At 40.5% G+C, this 21,180-nt stretch overlaps 1 protein-coding gene across 6 annotated transcripts in view; it reads left to right on the top strand.

Moving 5' to 3' along the window:
• Window positions 1-2,493: 2,493 nt before the first annotated feature.
• Window positions 2,494-21,180, top strand: part of grip1 (glutamate receptor interacting protein 1) — a 50,241-nt gene continuing 31,554 nt past the window's right edge. For 4 of the 6 annotated variants that reach the window (XM_055022051.1, XM_055022044.1, XM_055022045.1 and 1 more), the window contains exon 1: window positions 14,784-15,461. In XM_055022051.1, coding sequence (XP_054878026.1) covers window positions 15,326-15,461 — 136 coding nt within the window. In that variant the 5' untranslated portion in view covers window positions 14,784-15,325. Of the gene's footprint in view, window positions 2,843-14,783; window positions 15,462-21,180 lie in introns of those variants that run through there. The other 2 variants (XM_055022050.1, XM_055022046.1) reach the window with 1 other exon arrangement.

Here is a 21,180-nt window from a genome sequence, read left to right as displayed (position 1 = left end):
TTCATCAATAAAACATGAATCATTTTCTTCTTCTAAACTGAGAAAACTTATTTAAATCGACTTTATTCACTCAGTGTTTCACAATCAAACCTTAAAGCTGCTTCCTAAAGATTTGAATACAGAGAGATTGATACACTGAGCAGGTTTTCATACTTACTGACTTTATTATATGTATATGTTTATTAATTTATATGCTGAATATCTGGTTAGTAGCTCTAACAGCGACTCTAATTATTAATTAATCTTTAGTTTGATTCAGCTTTGCTTTATCTCTATAACGCACTTCAATTTTACTTTAACTTGAAGAGTTTTCAATCAAAAAATATAAGTATAACAAACTTTTTTGTTGTAAATATTTAACTATTTTCTGATTAGCATAATATTATCACCATAATTAGTTATTTTATTATTAACATATAATACTTGTTCCATTGGCAGATTATTTAACTTATAACAAGGCATTTTTCTAATAAGTGAAATAAACTGCCAATGGAACATGAGCAGTTCTTGCTTGTAAGTAACTTTAAGTTTTGTCTTATCTCATCTTTACTTGGATAAACTTAGTTTGATTACTTTTCACTTTTTTAATTAAATTAGATCACTTGTTTTTTAAGCATAACCAAATGTGAACCTAAAACAGAAACAAAGCTGTGATTCACTTCGTCTTCCATACTTATTTTCATTTCTTGCCTTTACGAGGCGTCTTTTTTGGCAGAATGGCCCTTTAATTCCCAGCTGAGTGGCGCTGGAGGCTGGATTCCTCTGAGGCGAGTCTGGACAGGATCCAGACTTCAGTCGCCGCTGTACCGCTTTGTGTGTGTGGTCTCTGCAGATTCATTAGCGTCGTGTCTTCAAGCAGCATTGTGTCTTCTTGGATCTGTGTTTTATCTCCCCACATCATGTGTGGAAAACACACGCTGAGTTGTAACAGATGCTGACATTTAATCTAGTCTATACTGTATTTTATCAAAACAGCCTCAGCCGGGTGGAAAAAAACAGAGCCAGAAAACTGCTGCAACTATTTTGTGAAATAAATATTTTAGACACTGTTTAGTTTTATATTTTAAAAGCTTAAGCTGCCGTAAAGTGCTGATATGATGGGTATTATTACAAACAGCTGATATTCACATGCAAGTTGTGTTTCTTTCCTTAAGCTTCATAATGACACATTAGTGGGAAATTTCATAATTTCTGAGATATAAATCACTGTTATAATTCTCCTCATGCTTTCATAAATAAATAAACACACAATTATGGTTATTAGCAGAGATGGGTGTGAACATGTCTGCATAATTAGTATATTTTTTCCATTAAGCTGCATGTAAACAGGTTTTTAAAGGAATGAAAGTCACATCATCATCACCTTCCTACATTAATAGTAAAGGTAATTTTATGCTAAACGTAATGTTTTGTTGCCTGAAACAAAATCTTTTTCTTTTGGAAAGAAAAAGATGATTTTCTTTTGCCAAAATCTGTGGGCAAAAATTAGTTTGGAAAAAAATATTTTAGGACGGTGACGATGCTTCTACACGGCTTTTCATGACAACATTAGCCAACAATAATAACTTTTCATTTATATAAAATATAGATTTTATTTATGAAACATTTACCACCAAATTTAGAGTTAAACACATATATAATATTACTAATCAAAAGGTAGGACGTTGTTTGGGGGATTCCACGTTTTGCTCCAAAAATACTCAGAATTTACATATAATTAACGCTACAGATGTTAAAGCAGGTTGAATATTTAATACTAAGCACCGAGACATTTCCCCACTCAGGATCAATCAATGGTGGGGGCAACAGTTCGGTTTGGGTCTCAAACTCCCACAGACTGCAGGAAACTGTTGTTGTTAAGGTGTTAAAGAGATTTATGTACCCCCAAGATTCTGGGGAGCAGTTATTGTGTCAATTTGATGCTTTAAATAGGACAGAAACCTACCGGAGTTGTAGACGCATCAACACTTGTTCATCCAAAAGAGCTTAGGAGTCTTTTTTATGCCTGAATCATGATAAACAGCTCAGAGCAGACTGTTTGGAGCTGGGGTGCAACTACATGCTTTCTGAGTGCTGTTAAATACAGAAAATCCCACCTAGAAATAACTTTCCCTCCATTTTCTGGCGCCCCCCCCAAGCTCAGCGCCCTGTGCTTTGCATATAATGCAGAGTCACGTTTAAGCTGCTGTCTGGAGCAAAAAGTTCACTGAAACAGTGAAAGTCAAAAGAAAACACCTGGAGAATTATTGATTATTACATTATCATAATAAAAGTAATAAAATGCTCTTCATCAACTGATTTGATGAAGAGCATTTACATTTTTCAGAGTTTGTTTTACAGCAGTTAAAGGGCAGGAACCCGCTCCGTCTATCTTTGCATCGATCTCCGTCCTTATCCTGCCACCAATGAATGATGCGCGTGCACGGCGGTGTTGTGAAACCAGTTGACAGCCCGGTAAATGGAGCGTTAATTTGGTCCGAGCTCCATCTGTGCAGATAACGGAGCAGCCCGCGGAGCTGGCGGCCGCACAAACCGTCCGCCCCGCTCTCCTTCACGGTCATCACGTCACCCTCTCTCTCGTGCTCCCCCGGAGACCACGGAGGGGCAGAGTTACGAGAGAGGGAGGGGGTAGAGAGAGCAAGAGGAGGAGTGGGAGGAGGAGAGAGAGGGAGGCGAAGCAGCTGAAGCTACGGCTAGCTAGCCATGTTGCTGTCCCCGCCGCCGCTGCTGCTGGTGTGTGACTGCTAGCGGGCCGCCCTGGACTCCCTAACCGCCCTGAGGTGCATCATGCCCGGCTGGAAGAAGAACATTCCGGCCTGTCTCCAACCGGACCAGGAAGGAGGTAAGAGCGGAGCCGGACTGGACCGTGCGGGTTCACAGCCACACGGACCGGTGAGCGTGCGTCTCCTGGCGCGTGTGTGTTTGTGGTGCTGCGCGCGCGTGCGTGCGGTAATTATCAGTAGAATCGCTCGTGCGGCTTGGTATTGGCTGGGTGTGTTTTTTTAATTAGTGAAACTTAACACCGTGAATGTGCGCGCGTGCCTCTGAGATATCTCGTGCTAATCTCACGCGCAGTGACGTCCCGTGATTTTTTTTTCTGATTAATTTTGTTACGCTGTGCGATAACGTGTCAGTGACCACCGGTGACCGGTTAACGGGCGGGCGGGTTAGCGGGGCTGCTAACCAGTTAGCCGGTTCTGGACCACCGGCGGGTCAGCCGGAGAGCCTGCCCTTGGTGTCCGTGTAACGACCACCTTCACCGGGCTGAGGGCGGCAGTGCGCAGCCTCTTCAGCCTCGGTTCGCCCGGAGGTGGAATCTGTTGGTTTGAATTAAATATTGACAGAAGAAGCCGTGAATGGTTAACACGTTTCAGTTTGGGAAAAGATCATCAAAGGCATTCTTGCTGTGGGAGCTTATAAAGGCAAAAAGTTACTAATAGTTGGTATGTAAACAAAATGTTCCAAAGAGTTGTAAATGATCTGAAAGCAAAAACAGGTGCAGCTTCACTCCTCAGTGGTCGTAATGTTCTGCCTGATTGATGTACAGCTGCAGTCAAGAGTGAGATGCACAAATTTTAATTCATGGTGGACATTTGGTGGCTGACAACAAGCGTCTGTTGTAATTCTGGCTAAAATTTGGACCAGACTTTTTGCCAGAAGTGGTGGAGTTTCATTACAGTTGATTGTTTTTTTCTTCTGAGCCTGAGCTGTGAGCCTGGCACACAAGTATTGGGAGACCACAAGTTTCCTCATTTAACCCTCAAGTTTCCACATTTAACCCTCAAGTTTCCACATTTAACCCTCAAGTTTCCACATTTAACCCTCAAGTTTCCTCATTTAACCCACAAGTTTCCTCATTTAACCCACAAGTTTCCTCATTTAACCCACAAGTTTCCTCATTTAACCCTCAAGTTTCCACATTTAACCCTCAAGTTTCCTCATTTAACCCTCAAGTTTCCTCATTTAACCCACAAGTTTCCTCATTTAACCCACAAGTTTCCTCATTTAACCCTCAAGTTTCCTCATTTAACCCTCAAGTTTTTACATTTAAAGTGACATTTCCCAAATTAACACATCACTTTCCACATTTTATTTTGCGTTTCTAAATTTTAATCCACAAGTTTCTAAATTTTGTCACATTTACAAGTTTGTACCCATCTTTTTAAAATTTGACCCACATTCCAAATGCAATCCCCATTTTCTGAATTTTCACCTTCAAGTTTCTAAATTTTTACCATGTATCATATAAAACATAACGTGAAAATCTTTAATATGAAAGCTGTTCTTTTATTTCAGTTTTTGACGGAGATAGCTAAGTATTGTTTTCTTAAAAACATAAATTTTATTAAAATGTTTACTTTGACTTACTGCTGACTTACTTTTAGAAAGTCTTTTTCTGCTATTGAAGTGAAGCCCAGCCTGGGACGCCCACTTTATGACTCATTAATGCTCATTAAATCTGTTCAGATCAAGCATAAATCAAGTCGTCCATAAACGTGACGTTGTGGTCAAACTAAAAACACGGATGTAATTTATTCTACTTGTCACATTCAGAAAACCATTTTCAGCTCTTATGATGACTGGTAATCACAGCTGCTGAAGAAAATATGGTTTTAAATTGTATTGAGTTCATTTCAACAACATAAAACTCAACGAAGATAATTAATAATAATGTTATGATTGTCCATTAAGTGGCAGGAAAGGCTGTTTATTTTCAGAGTCTGTTTAATAGAAAGAGACTCGGGTATGGATTGTAAATTTCGTCAGTGTGAGAAATGTCAGGGAGGAAGCCAACCTTGAGTCATTCAGAACCAAACATGACAGATTCAATGTTTTCTTTTATCTGACCGTCAATAAAAGATTAATTTGTTTTGCTTCTTTTTATTGATCGGTTGATTAAAGCTGCAGAGTTTACGACAGAAGATTGCATTACAGTTGCAAGGCTGAGAGATGTTATCTACAGTCTGAAGGAAAACAGAGCTGGAAGTGTGAGAAGAATGTGAAGCTGTAGCGCAGCGAAGGCCGCAGTTTTTACACCCTGCAGATGCATTTTGGGGTTTAATAGCTGGAGTTTTTCTGGAGTAATGAGCCTGAAACCGCCAGGTTTAATCAATGCTGTTGATTAACTGAATTTTTGTTTTTTGAAGAATTCATTTTTTGGAAAAACTGGAATTGTTTACACCAACCTTCAATGGAAAGTATGGGACACCCATGGCGGCCATCTTTATTAGAATTAAGTTCTTTTACATAATATTAAGATAAGGCTGTCATTTTTTATTTTTAATTATGAAAATGAAGTTGTAATATTACAAAAAATGCAGTCATACGATAAGTTAAAATAATGAGAAAATAAAGTGAATATTTCTGGAATAAAGATGTAATATTAGAACAATTACAGGTTTTCTGGAGTAACGAGCCTGATACCAGTCGGGAGAAATTGATTTTATAGATTAGCTGAATTTTTGGTTTATATTTAAATTTAGGAAAAAACTAGATTATTTTTCCATCAAACTGTCAGCATTCCCAGGGCGGCCATCTTGTTTCACAAGCGTGTTTTACAGCTTCTTATTATCTGACTTCAGGTCAACCCCACGACATGTTAGGGCCAGGCTGATATTTTTTATTCTTAATTACGAGAATAAAGTTATAACACCTCAAAAATGCAGTCAAACAACAACATAGTGGAAATATTGTGAGAATAAAGTGTTATATTAATATTATATTATTATTATTATCACAATAAAGTCATAATCTTTCAAAAATACAGTTGTACTGATTAATCTGAATTGGTTCTCCTTTAGGAAAACTTTGACTTTCAAATGGTAAAGTAGAGAAATTACCAGATAAAAGCAAAATCACATAAAATCCATTTCAGTTAATCATTTATTAAACAGAAAATGCCAATTTGTTGGTTTTTTTACCAGCTGTAGATGAGAATTTCTCTCCTTCTATCAGATCCAGACTTTTCATATGAAAGTTTCAGCCTAATTATCTCCAGAAATAGTTGGCAGATGATCCGTCATGGGGTCGAGCGCCGGCCCGGCCCAGTTTGAGCCTCCAGAAGGAGATCCAGCTCAGATTTACTGTAGCGGTGTTAAACCTGTGTGTGGAGATCCTGTGGAGGTGATGATGCACTCTGGATGTGTTTACCTTCCAGCCACTTCACTCCCCCAACAGCCAGAGACACAAAAACAGAGGCTGGAACCTCCGGCCACGAGCAGGAGAGTAAAAATAGAGAATGAGTAAATAATTGATCAGGAAACCAAAAGAGAGCCGGTGAAGCGTTGCGCTACGGAGCCAGAGCATGTAGGAAATCAGATTAATCTGTACAGCCTGATGTTAGCCTGTTGTTACGCTAATGTCACCCTGATGTCACCCTTATGTTAGCCTGATGTCAGCGTTATGTTAGCCTGATGTTATGTTAATGTCGCCCTGATGTTAGTCTTATGTTAGCCTGGTGTCACCCTGATGTTAGCCTGATGTCAGCATTGTTAGCCTGATGTTAACCCGATGTCAGCGTTACTACAGACTGATGTTGGCCTGACGTCAGTATGATGTAACCATGATTTCAACCTAGTGTCAGCCTGATTTTAGGCTGACGTTAGCCTGATCCAGTGTGATGTTAGCCTGATGTTAGCCTGATCCAGTGTGATGTTAGCCTGATGTTAGCCTGATCCAGTGTGATGTTAGCCTGATGTTAGCCTTGTGTTAGCCTGATCCAGTGTGATGTTAGCCTGGTGTTAGCCTGATCCAGTGTGATGTTAGCCTTGTGTTAGCCTGATCCAGTGTGATGTTAGCCTTGTGTTAGCCTGATCCAGTGTGTTATTAGCCTGGTGTTAGCCTGATCCAGTGTGATGTTAGCCTTATGTTAGCCTGATCCAGTGTGATGTTAGCCTGATGTTAGCCTTGTGTTAGCCTGATCCAGTGTGATGTTAGCCTTGTGTTAGCCTGATCCAGTGTGATGTTAGCCTTGTGTTAGCCTGATCCAGTGTGATGTTAGCCTTATGTTAGCCTGATCCAGTGTGTTATTAGCCTGGTGTTAGCCTGATCCAGTGTGATGTTAGCCTGATGTTAGCCTTGTGTTAGCCTGATCCAGTGTGATGTTAGCCTTATGTTAGCCTGATCCAGTGTGTTATTAGCCTGGTGTTAGCCTGATCCAGTGTGATGTTAGCCTTATGTTAGCCTGATCCTGGTGTTAGCTGATATCAGCTGAGTTTTTCACAACTCAGCCGATGAGAAATTAAAATCCAATAGCCATCCATCTATCCATCCATCCATCCATCCATCCATCCATCCATCCATCCATCCATCCATCCATCCATCCATCCATCCATCCATCCATCCATCCATCCATCCATCTTACCTTTGATTTAGCATCTGTCCATGATTTATTTTTTATTTATTTGATAGTTTTGGATTGCATCTTGGATTTATTATGTATAGTTTTTTATTATTAATTCATCAGGAAGAGAAAACAGCAGCAGCAGCATGTTTGAAATGAGCTTTATTTGTCCCGCCTCATGTCCTCCTGATGTCGGCCGCCCTCTCAGCGGGGTTTACTGCACAGCTGATGAAGAATTCAGACTGAACACGAGTTAAAAGAAAAGAGGGAATTCAAAGCGGAGACAAAATGGCAGCTGCAGATGTTGGAACAGGAGTTTTGTCATGTTAATTAGTCAAATTTATCCCCTGAGTTTAAGTCGGGAATTCCAATAAGACCATAAATATTCTGAGGATTAAGTCTGTTTGCTTCTTTTCTGTTTCCATGATCTTCCTGCTGCTCACCAACCACTTTGTTACAGTGATTCTTTCTGGTTCCATTTTGTGTTTTTCTGAGGTTTTATTGAAAGAGAAGCTCTGTTTACTCTCTGGGGTCGTTTTGTTAGCCTGATTTCTTACAAGATGATGGATCAGAGCAACTCAGAAAATGGAGCCTAAAGAGGATTTCTGGACATAAATGTTTATTTTTCTAACAGTTAATGATCGTCTGTGTTTCTCATATCCAACAGCTTGGTTGAGATTTGAACTTTGACTAGACCATTTTAAGTCCTTGGTTCCTTTCTTTGGATGCACAGATATGAACGTTTGGGCTGATAATCAATATTCCCTGATCATTCATTCATTCATTCATCCATCCATCCATCCATCCATCCATCCATCCATCCATCCATCCATCCATCCATTCATTTCTTTTATTTGATCTACTTTATATTTCATGTGAATAGCTTTTATTTTTTAGTATCTGATGTCAGGTCTGGTTCTGCCGTTCAGTCCGGACCGTCGGTACCAGCTGGGTAAACCCGGCTTGTGTTGGCGTTGCGGCTGAAAGCTCAGGGAGCGGCTGAGTAAATGAAGCGCAGGAGGATGTTCTGAGCGGAGCGGCGGCGCCGCGGCGTGTGTCGGAGCATGACATCATTCTGCCGTTTTAAGCTTTTGGACTAAGAAGCAGAGAAAATGGTTTTAACACAAACATTCACAGAAACGCACACAGAGGCACACACAGCGTCCTTTAAGAGGTGCTGATGTCAGAACTCTGCTCATCTTTGTGCTCAGGATTACTGAAGCAGACCTGACTCTCTCTCTCTCTGTGTGTGTGTGTGTGTGTGTGTGTGTGTGTGTGTGTGTGTGTGTGTGTGTGTGTGTGTGTGTGTGTGTGTGTGTGTGTGTGTGTTTACATCCATTTCCCTCAGCTTAGTATTATCTCCTCCTATTCTCACTGATTTTACCCTTTACTTTCTCCCTTTCTGTTTCTCTGAAGAACAAACTGCTGACTCTCTGCGGGACTTTTACCCATTTTCATGGGTTTGTTTCAAGTGCAAATATTGTTTCCAGAGCGAGTTACTCTGCCTGTGCAGAGCGGCACTCAGACGTTTATGGAAAAATATATCAAAATAAAAGACAGAAGAGAGTAACCTCCCAGTGTCAGACATTTGCAAAAACATCAAAAAGAAAGAAATCAATATTTTTGTCCCTCATTTCATTCATCAAACAGTGAGTGAAATATTCAAAGTCTTTATTTCTTGTACAGAGAATGAAAACTCATAATTTGATGTCTCAGAAAAATACATCAAATTAAGAAAAAAGTTATATTTTGCACAGAAATTCATGACTTCCCCCAGTGCGGTGCGGCAAGAATCAGACATTATTTGGGTTAAAAATGTTTAAACTTAACAGGAAATTTCATATTACATTTATTTAATGGATTTATTTAATGAATGGCTGGAGACTCAGTTGACTAAAACCTCCTAGAGTTGCTTTGTCTTTACATCAATTTTTAACTTTTGGATGCATTTTTCCGAGCAACAGGCTGATGTTTTTCTCAGAATGTGATCGCTAATAATTTCTCTGCCATTATAGGAATAAGCTTCCTATCAACAGGCTGGATGCTAATCTCAGGATTACAGTCACCTGTTGGGAACAAGATTATTAATCTGTCTTTGTTGCTCATGACGACTTTCTGCCGCCTCGATATTCAGCGTTCAGCTTTGGTTTCCAACTTGAATTTAGCATTTTAAAAATCTGAGCAGAAGAAATTAAGACAAAACAAAGAAATAGGATTTAAATTCCAGATGGAAGTGAGTGTAAGACACACACACACACACACACACACACACACACACACACACACACACACACACACACACACACACACACACACACACACACACACACACACACACACACACTCTGAGCCCTGGCAGCTTCCAGGTGGACATGCTGGCATCTCACACAGTCATTTTCCACGTGGATAAACCCAGCGCGGACGCAGAGCCGTTCACACCTTGCATCGTCCCAGCGTGTCTCTGACGGTCCAGCGCTCGGCCCGGCTCCACAGCCTGCAGAGACGGACTCCTCTCTGATCCGCTTCATCCTCTATTGTGTGCCTGTCTGCCTCCTGCAGTCGTCTGATAACTGAGTTTTTTGTTGCTTCCTCCTTTTGAGGTTGAGCTCTGAAACAAAACGCTGCAGGTTGGGTTCAGTCCGGCGTGAACGGCCGTAAGGTGTGGATTCTGGGAAACCGGTGCTGGTTTTCTCAGTCATGGATCTTTCTCCTGCACAGATGTACGAACCACGGTGGGTTTGTGCGTATCAGTTGGATGAATTCCTCCTCGGGAAATCTGGTGAATGAAAATCCATTTTTCTGCTTCCCAGTAAGATTTCTGGTCTCTTTTGTGTAACATTCTGGTCTCTTCTGTTAAACATTGTCATAATTATTACAGTGGATTTCCACCTTTTCATTGATTTTTCGACATCCAAAAAAACGATTTGCTAATTTATTTATTTTTGTACAGTAGAAGTAAAAAGGCAGTTTGGGAAGCTAAAATACTTTGGTTGTAATCCTAGACCCACAGTACCAAATTGCAACTTTTGTTACATTTTGAGTTGCTGCAATTCAAAAGAACCAAAATGTTTTTTAAAAAAAATCAGTTCCCCTCCTTGCCTGTGGGGGCGCTGCACCAAGAATTACTCAAGGAAACACAATGAAGAAGACACAGAGCCCAACTTTTTTGGTCACAAAATGGAAACAAGAATGGAGGCATGAGATTGTAGCGGTTGGAGGATTTTCTTTTGTTGTTGACAAAAGACCACAAGTCATTTCTACGGTTAGCGCTAGGCTAGCATGTTTGTTTTGGTTTTATTTATCCCTGATTGTACTCCTCTTCCTGCTTTTGGAGCGGTCTCCTCCGAACCGAGACCAAGGTTTGTCTCAGAGTTCGGTTAGCATTCACACTTCCCCAAGTGAACCGGACTTTCTAGGCGAACGGACTGGATTGAAGCGGACTACTCTACGTCAAGCATCTGTGTTTTTGTTTTTTTTTTTATGTGGTTTTTTGTAGTTATTTTATATTTTTACTCTCTTTGACTCTATCAGGAGGTGGGAATCTGTTAAGCAGCCAAGATCCAAAGAAAAACATTCAAACCTGGACAGTTTTTGATCAAGACTGTTGGAAGGAAAGAGTTTTACACAAAGTGCTTTGGTGAATTTAAGGTAGTGATGAAATGGATCTTCATAAACTTACTTGGAGTTTCCTCCAGAAGCATCTATGGATATATCAGAACTTTCCCCTGGTTTTGGTTGTTTGGTCTTGTTTTTGTCCTCCAACTGGATTTGGGTCCAGGTTGGACCGAGCCTTTGGCGAATGAATGGCGGTCGATGTCTTGTGTGTTTTTGTGTCCATTAGGAATCAGGGTCAGCCACTCAGTAGTCCATTAGAAACACTCATTCTCTCTTTTTAACCTCTTTTACTTCGTTTCCATCTATTTCGCTCGGCCTCAGGCGTCATCAATCACTGCCTGACTCTGCCCCACTGCATTATGGGTAGTTTCCAGTGTAAAAACCCAACAGAAACGTTCGGTTTTCCCCTCCAGACTGCTGGGTGTGACTTGCACACGCTGCAGTTCCTCAAAGTGGACGGCAGATGGCAGCAGAGGATAAACTCCTTGCATGCCTGTGGAGCGTGGAGAACCAGATTACACACACACACACTCACACACAGATGTGCCGTCCAATCACGTTGCAGAGCAGCAGAAGCCTGCTAGTGATATGGAAATGAGCTTCTCCACTTTAGCAGCCTCTTTCTCTCTCCAGTCAGCGCCTCTCGACCCGGTTGTTGGTCTCGGTCTCGGTCAGTTCTGCGAGCTGAATTAGCTTTTGGGCCACTGAAGCCCTCAGGAACATCTGACAGGTGAGGAGGGAGGAGTCCAGCTTTCCTCCTGGTCTTCAAAGATACTAATCCAACTTCACCCTCAAACATCTCTTGGATTCTTCTCCTCTCATCCAGATTGACGTTATCGGTCCGGCAGGTTTCACTTCTTTACAGTTTGGGCAATAAACCTCGAAACAGCTGCTGCCGGGTTTCTATTTCAGCCCCCAAATGTCCAAATAATGCAGACTCTGCAGGAGATTTGAGTGGCCAGATGGGCCGAGTATTTCAGAACCAGCTGATCTACTGGGATTTTCACACACGATCGTCTCCAAGGTCCAGAAACAGAAAATATCTGTTTGGATAACGGCTTGTTGGTCGGAGTAGACTGGTTTACAAAAGCAACAAATAACCACAAACAGTTTCATTCACTCTGTTACTGGAGTAACTCTTTTACTGTCCTACACTTTTTACTTTTATTTGAGAGATTTTATTATTAAATAAAAGTAAAATTTCTGGATTTTCTGCTCACTGAATGAAAAACAAACATGTTTGAACCAAACACAGACACACACCTGCAGTTTCTGTTAAAGTTTCATCAGCTTTTAATTGAAGGAAACTGATTTGGAAACATTTTATTTAGTCTGATTTTGTTATTTTTTGTTACTTATATAAATATTGTCCTTAAAATACTAAAATTTCCACGCAACTTTAGATTTTGGTCCATCTGATAAAGTAATTTTTGAATATTAAATTTTTAATTTGATCAGTTATTCAAATACGTTTCTACTCTTGAGTCATTCCTCGGATGGCTAATTTGATTTTTTAAAATTATTATTACCATTTTATTACATGGAAATGGCTTCAAAACAATAATAGTATCGTTTGTTGCAATAAGTTTTGGGACAATTTATCGTCCAGCAAAGTTTAATTTAATAAAGCATTTTTGAATTTAGAGTCTGAACACTTCGACTCTAAACTCTCGCCGCTGCTGCTGGAGGCGTCCGTGTTTCTGGATTCTCAGTCAGCAATTCTGCGTCTGCAGCAAGAGCTGTCAGAGCATGACAGAGGTCAAAGGTTAACACAAGATGCTCCATGTTTTCCAGTGTGTTTCTGAACTCCCTGCAGACCGGCTGTCAGTCGGCGAATCAGGAAACAAGCGACGGTTCCCGAGCGTCGCTTGTTTCACGGTTTTAATGCAACTTTTACACCTTTTCTCAACTTGCAAACACAAACCAGGGAGATTTTATGCAATAAACCAGCAAACTGAACCTTTAATTGTAAACATAAACTTCTGATAAATATCTACTATGAGATGTTTGTCATCTTTGAAGAACTGCCTTCTTATTTAGTATTTTGTAGGTTATAAAATAAATTTAATTAAAACATTTTCTGTTATTGGGTGCTGATATTTAGACTTCCAAACCCTAATTAATTAGACTTTTACCATATTGTTTATCATTTATTGTGATAAATTTGGAATTTCAGAGTTTGAAAAATCAAAAACTCAGAAATTTTCTCAAAAATTCCTGTTTTAAAAGCCTTTTTTTCATTTACTTTAAATTTGTAACTTTTTAAACTCAAAAATGTGAAGTTTTTTTCACAAAGATTTCTGAGATTAACCTCAAAATCTTTAGCAAATTCTCAACTTTTCTAGAAAATTTCAGACATTTTTTGGCGGAAATGTAATCCAACCTTTCTGTAAGTCTTTTTGTCTGGAATGGATCTGATATGCCGTTGTTTAATCTACTTGAAAATTGAACACAGTAGCTTCTGATTTCTGCATGTGGCTTTGATTTGATGAATTTGTCCCGCTGTGTTTCTTCAGTCTGTCGTAGTTTTTGCTGCTCCTGCATCTTTTCCTCTGGATTCTGATTAAAAACGTTTCCTTCCCGTCTCGTCCGTCTGAACGTTTCCCAGGAATCCCATCGGGGCCTGACCGTTTTGAAACATGAAGACTTTCATTTTAGTCCAACCTGGAAGCGTCAGACGGAGTTAATTTGTCTCCTGTGTTTTTCATTTTCTGCTCTCGGCTTGTTTGGCTTTTCTTCTGCCAACTGGGATCAACTTGGATCAGCGATGAGCTTCTGCTGGATCAACAGTTTGGTTTGTGGATTAACAAAGGAGTTGCAGTAATTGTAGAGTTTATATTTTAATATTTTATAGTAAATCTGGCCACATTTATCCCGTCACCTCCTTCAAAAAAGACTTTAGTGGATCCAAATATGCATTTAATTAACTTATTAATTAAGTCCAGCAGGTGTTTTCAGAGAGTCGTCTGAATCTGGTTTAGTGCTGATAAAATGCAAACTAAATGCCTTTTGATGACGCAAACATGCGAAAAATATTTGTGTTTGGATGTTTAGTTTGTTGTAACAAAATATGAAAATACATGTTTTAGCTTTTAAAAAAGTATTTACTACTTAATTAAAGTTACAGACTTGAAAACATTGTGTTTGCCCAGGTTCTGAAGCATATCTCGGTTTGAGCTTTGACTAGGCCATTCTGGAACGTTAGAAATATTAGATATTGTTGGGTGATTTTATTTAGAGTATCAGAATAAAGGGGTTGGAGTAAAAATTCAGGTTGCTGTTTTCAGTAGCGATACGTTTAAAAAATACAAAACATTTATTTCATTCCAGATTTGATTTTTTATTTTAGTCGATTTATTGTCAAAAACAGAATTTATAAAATATTTTCAAAAAGTGGCTTTTTGTGTTGATTTCTCATAATATTAAAAATAATTTTCTGAGTTTATTCTGTTAATTAAAAAATAAATTGTATCCTGTTCTTAATAATCCATCATAAATTTAATCTTAATTCAAATATAAAAAGAAGTAAAACAAGATGGCCGCTGTAGGCGTGAAAAACATCCTTATTCTCCAAAAGTCAAACATTTAGTTCATTGATCAAATTGATTTATCATCCTGCTTTTCACATTTCTCAGTGAAATGTTTAGTTTTATCTCCATAAAAAGCATGAAGTTTGTGATTTCTGTGACCTATTGTGGTAAAATGTTGGTCTATGATGCAGAATTGGGAACTTCTGAGCGTTTTCCGGGGGATGCTGGTGCTGCTCTCTGGTTTTCTGGTCCGGTCGGAGTGAGAAACGCTGACCAGGTGTGCTTCCCAGAAAGGTGGAAGACAGAAAACCGATGGAGAAAAAAACCAAAACGCCGCCTCTTCCTCTCAGCGCGCAATTACAGACCATGCCGAGGAATCCAGAGCGCTCCCCTCCCCCCCGGAGTGTGAAGAGGAGGAGGAAGGTGGCAATCATGGAAGAGAAGGAGGAAAGGATGACAAAGAAAGGGAGGAAGGAGCTAATGAAGGAGAGGAAGCACACAATGGAGAGCTGAGATGAAGGAGTGTTTTGTGTGTGTGAAGCGAGGTTTTTGATTGGCCCAGGCCGCCGAAAGAAGACTGGAACAGAGGAGGAGAGGAAGGCTGCAGAGAATACAAAGAGCAAGTGTGTCAGAGAGAGTGTGTGTGAGGCGTCCAGAGGTGTGTGTGTGAGTGTGTGTGTGAGTGCAGCAGCAAGCAAAAAGCCAAGAGGAGGAGGAGGAAACCTGATCCCACTCCCTCTCCCCGTCTGCCTGTGTGGAGCTCTCTCATCGTCCTCAGCATCGCTGCTAGCTTAGCCCGGCCCGGTTTGGACCCGGTTCGGACCCCCGGCGCGCCGGGATGGAGCGGTTCCTGGCCCTGCTGCGCCTCCTGAGCCGGAGGCGGCGAGGGAGGCGGTACCGGGCGGACGACGACTACCAGGAAGGCTACGAAGACGTTTACTACTACACCAGCAAGTACAACACACACCTTCTGAGTGAGTTCTGCAGGCAGGGCAGCTTATCAACAGATTATCACTGCTGAAGGAGCCCCAAGCTGGGGCTGGAGTCCTCCTCAGAGGACGCCGGGGGGTTGAAGCGGCCCGGCCGGGAGCAGGTGGCGCCTGGTTTCCTTCGATTTGACTTTAAAATGAGGTGAAAATACGAGCGCGTGGCGGCTTCTCCATTATAGATGAAGGTCTTTTCTCAGTTACGGCACACACGCCCGCTCAGGTGTCCAGGTGGAGTGTTGGTAATAACAAGCCAGGAAGTGTTTACAGGAGGAAGGAATGTGGGAAATGCACATAATTCCAGGTTTCTGTTGCAGTGAAATCCTGCAGAACTTCAACAAGTGTTGCAGGAATCCTCTCCTTAGCTTTTATTTACTTCTCCTGGTGGACCTGATGTATCGTGATTAATCAAATTTAGCAATCGATTAATCGTTAGCTGGCGTATGCACTCTAAAAAAGAAGATTTGTTGAAAGAACACAGCTTGTTTTTCTTCTTGTCTAAGAAAAATTAGTAAAAAAAAAAGGAGGAAACCTGCAGCTGCTGTACTTTATCTTAACAATCAATCAGATTGATCAGATTAATCGTGATTTCATTACTGAAATAACTAATTCAGTAATTGATTAATCATAAACTGGTATTCGTTAGAAATTAAAGTTTATTGATCTTTGATTGAGACTGAATCAAACTGGATGTTGGTTGATGCGTTTATCAGAAAATAGTGAGAATTTAGAGCAAAAACCTTTTTAAAAGACATTTTTAAGCAATGGCTTAAAAATCAAATCTTTTGAATACTTTTTTTGTTTTATGTTCTAAAAAAATAAATTACAAATAAGAGAATACTTTTAAAAAGTGTATTATTTTTGCAACTCCTCCCTTCTGTGAGTTGCACGACGCAAGATTTTGGTGTAATTATAACAACAGTCAAAATATCGACAGAAAAAAGATGCAATTTTACCAGAAGAAAATCTTTTTTTTTTGTAAGAAAAAGCTTCTGATGCAACCAGTTTGTCCAGTTCTTTCTTCAAAATATTCAGTAATTTCTACGAAAGTTTCAAAGTTCTGCTGCTGATAATAATTTGACACTTATGTTAAAATATTGGGTGTGAAACCAACGAATAGCTTCACAAGATGCTCAGTATTTCTACTTTTATGTTTTTGTTATTTTCGGAGTTCTCATGAAGTTGCCATTTAATTCTTGTATTATTTTGGCTCTGATGTCGTACGACGGTTATTGTAGCCTGACCTTCATATTCAGGTCAAAGTGTAAAGCATCCATGTCGAGCAAGATGGCCGCCCTGAGCAAGGTGTACATTGGTGAAAGAAAAATCCCAATTTTTCAAAAATTAAATCTTCAAAAACCAAAAATTTGATTAATAGATAAAATCAGTTTAATGCTCAACCCTAGAAGAGTTTAATAAAAAATATATTTTCCATCTTCAGACTTTCTAAATTTGACCGTTTTCAGATGTTTGCCTCATTAACAACCCAAACGCTTTTATTTCTAACACGGCCGTCTCTGACAAAGCTGAGCTGTCTTTGTTCTTCCATCTGTCCCTGAATAAATTTACAAATCAGGACTCTGTGGATCTGATGCGTCAGATCAGACTGGATCTGTTGCGAAAAAGGCCCAGTCTTTGGAAAAAGACCTGATCCTGCAGGGTTTTTTTTTTAACTTTTTTAGACTGATTTACCCTCTGAGGCCAGAAGCGTTGGACCTAAATGTACCAAACAAATCAATCTATTGAAGTGACAAAACAATTTCAGGCACCTGGGACATCAAGAGAACGCCGTTTGCTTAAAGAACAACAGACAAAAAGCAGCAATTAAACCAAAACTGTACAAAAAATATATAAATATTGCATTTAAAATACAAATAACCTTCTTTGTATTTTAAAAGAAGGTTTATGTATAACCTTCCTCCCATAAGTCGCAGTTTAACTTCAAAGTTGAAGTCTGGCTCTCTCTCGCTCTTTCGCAGGCTGGATGGAACAGGCATATTGGATGTTTATTTCTGCATACTTGTGACATGTATGATACGTGTCATCGTAGAATCGATGTTTGCAGCTCACAGGATGGACGCTGATGTTTACTCACCGGTTGGATGGATTGTTAGTGGAGAAGATTCCAGAATGCTGCAGGTGAACAAAATGCATTTATTGCGCCTGTTGTCATGCAGCCTTGATGAAAATTACAAAGAGATTGTGATGTGGTTCAGCTTCCACAGTTTGGTTCATTTTGATGATTTTAGGTGGTTTATGGTCTGGAAATGTTGAAACATTAAAATCTGAAGTTTCATTCCAATTTCTGGGCTTTAAAGGACGGGAATTATTTTTTTAAAGCACCAACATATTTGCTTCTAGATGATGAGAGAGGATATTTAGTGTTTGATTTCCTGCAGCTGGTTTTCATGGGTGAACTCTGGATCCCGTCGCCGTCTGCAAACCTTCAGAGAAACCACCGACTGGACTTTTCCAAACCGATTAGCAATTCTGTTTGGCCGCTTCTCACTGGTTTTCCCCAAAGAAGACTCGACAAACAACTGCGAGTGCGAATTTAATCGCCTAAAACACGACATCTGAGCATGTTTACGCGCTGAGATTTACTGCTGAACTCCGACCCTGCTTTGAGAATGTACAGTTTGTGTGTGTTTGTGCTGCAGAGCTGCCAAAAGGCATTTCTCGAAGCCATCGTGTGTGTTGTGGTCGTTGCAGCGTGTGATTGTATTTGAAAGCGATTTATGGCTGGTTGACTGACTAACCCGGAGACAAACACAGAAACTCTCCTCAGACCTGCTTTATTGGGGCTTCACTCCCTGATTTAATGTGCAGCGGCTCCGTTAACCTGCTTCACCAACATTAACGTGACGATCAGTGATACCCAGGTTTTTACCTCTTTTCCCCCTCAGGAGTCGCATTTCTATTCAAAGGGAGATGTGTTTATGTCCAGGCTCATTTTTACAAATCTAAGCATTTTAATCATCGATGAAGTTTAATTGATCTACTTAATTATTACTGTATGAATACGTGAATCGGTTTCTCATTAATATTAGAAAACAAAATGTAGCAGGCTGAGTGATCAGTGTTTCAGGTAGAAGTTGGGACCAATTTAAATTCCTAAAAATTACTTTTTGGGAATAAATGTAAATTTTATAACATTATGATCTATTATTTATCACAGGACATAAAAAACTATTTTCTGAAATGAGCAAAAACAACGCAGTAGGATTTGTTTTGAGCTCCCACCACAGTTAACGGTCCAGACTTTGACTAGGCCTTCGCAGCACCTTGATTCTTCTCTATTTACTCCCTGAATTGATCTTGGACAGATTGACTCGTGCTTGACAATCAACCAACAGCAAAAAAAAAATATTTATTTTGCAAGCTAGAAGCTAAATATGCAGCTCCGACCTAAATATTTAGTTAAAAAGCTAATATTTAGCTTTCTATTTAGTTATGTAGCTGAACTTTAGTTTGAATCTAACGATTGAGCTCCAAGCTAAATATTTAGCATCAATCTGATTAAAAACTGTCTGGCTTTGGGAAATCAAGCCCCATTTCCACTTTATTTCAGGCTAAATAACCCAAATTATTGCTGTTAATTTTTGGCTGTGTAACTTTACAGACGGCGCCCCCTATATTAATAAATATCGTCTTGAACGTTTTCACATTTCGTAATGTTACACCAACAAACTGCCGTGTGTTTTGTTGGGACTTTATGTGGTAGAGCAACACAAAAGTTTCTCATAAATATGAAATAAACTAAATATAAATGTTTCCCATCATCAGGTCTGTTGATGATGAGCAGTCAGTGTCACCCGTCTCACCTTCCCTCTCCGGCCGCTCCCTGATCTGTGCAGAAATATTATGATGCATACATTAACACACAGAGAACGTGACGGTTGGATGATCCAGAGCTCAGAACGGTGCAGCTCACAGCCGTCATGTGTGATGCGAAGGCTGCTGACATAGAAAACGTGCTAATTAATGCCTTAAATCGGCGCTCGGTTCACATTTCTGCGTCCAACGTGACGCAGATGAAAGATCAGGAAGCTCTGCTGCGTCTGATTGTTCCTGTTTGCAGGAAACAAATCTGTTAAAGCAGGAACATCTTTGTTTTTATCCCTTCCTGGCTGCCATTAGCAGACCCATCATGAAGTGTTCGCCTACATGTTTTTTTTTACCATGTGTGAGACTCTCCTCGACTCCGCCGGCTCCAAGGCCCACGTCCTCCACTCGCCCGTCAGCTGCCGTTGGCGCCGAGCCGCTCCGTCCGGAGGCGGCTTCTTCTCCCGATTATCTTCACAGCCCATGAACACACCAACGGGCGGCGGAAAGTAGAGCAGAAATCCACGCAATTAATTAATCTGCAGGCCTCTCAGGATTCACCGCGCTTTCCCCTCATTATTTGGATTTGATGTTTAATTAGTTCTTTTAAATTAAAGAACAACTTCCTCATTTTTCTCCCTCTGATTCCCTTCAGACAGTTGCCAGTTCATTAGGTACATCTGGCTCTGAGTGATGCAACAAACTCGGCGTTCAAATATTTCTAATGCTCAGGACGTCCTGCTGCTTTCTGTTCTTGCTGCCGTTTCATTCTCTTAATCTGCAGCTTCATATTTTACTCACATGGCTGAAAAAATTGGTCAATGTGGCGATTTGAATAATTTCTTCTTAGTTTGAGTAAAACTTACTCTTTGAAACAACTTTCCCTGTAATCTTTGTTGAAACTCTGGGGCTGCTGAAATTCCACACCACATCTTTAATCCGCTTTAATCCAACTCCGGTTCGGTTGTTGAAATGCTAATCGGCCCAAAAAAATGCGAACTCTGGTCCGCCTTCACATGTCGGTCACTGTTCGCTTACAGTGAACTCTGGTGCAATTTCAAAGTCAACGCCAAGACCGCTCCAAAAGCTGGAAGTGGAGAACAGTGCAAGGCATTCTGGGTAAATACAACCAAACCAAACTAGCTAGCGTTAGCAAAAGAAATGACTTGTGGTCTTTAGCCAAAGACAAAAGAGAAGTCCTTCAACTGCTAACATCAGATGGCACTCAATTTTTGAAGAAAAAAGGAAGTAGAGCTCAGTGTTTCCTTCAGTGGTTCTTGGTGCAGCGCCCCCACAGGCGAGGAGGGGAACAGGTTGCTCACAGAGTTCGGTTGGTTTGTCACAGTGTAGCATGAAAGAGACCCACAGCAGTTGGAAATAGAACAAATGTTGGAGTTTTGGTCCCAGATTGAATCAAGTCTACGGATTAGCTAAAGCTACTTCATTCCACGTTCGGCACAGGTCGGTCGGTGTGGTTCGGTCCGCCACAGGAGAGCGTTTCCACCGCCAGCTGGACCCAAAGTCGATTTAGACATTAATACATATTTCTCCTGTGTTGTCACACTTCTGTGAGCTTCGTATTTGATGCTTTGAGCTGCGCTTGCCTACCAAGATGGCGGTCAAGTTTGTGGACTCTGATATGGAGAATCCAGAGGGATTCATAACTAGGACCTTTTTGCTTTGGGGCAACAATGCAAACAACTTGGACTCTTTTTCCAGATGGAAAAGCAGGATGCAGAGTTCTGGTTCTGGTCGGACTCAGAGTGTCGTGGCTGCGTCCCATCTGGACCACCTCTCACATGAGCCGGTCTGTCGGACCGAGACTGTTCTGTCTAATTAAGGGGTGGCACGTCTCCTCTTCTTCTTCCTGTCACAGCAGCCG

This window comes from Poeciliopsis prolifica, unplaced genomic scaffold, assembly GCF_027474105.1.
Source record: "Poeciliopsis prolifica strain line A6 unplaced genomic scaffold, Auburn_PproV2 SCAFFOLD081, whole genome shotgun sequence".
Classification (NCBI taxonomy): domain Eukaryota; kingdom Metazoa; phylum Chordata; class Actinopteri; order Cyprinodontiformes; family Poeciliidae; genus Poeciliopsis; species Poeciliopsis prolifica.
Note: the sequence above shows the minus strand (reverse complement) of the source record. Positions and strands in the feature narration are given on the sequence as shown.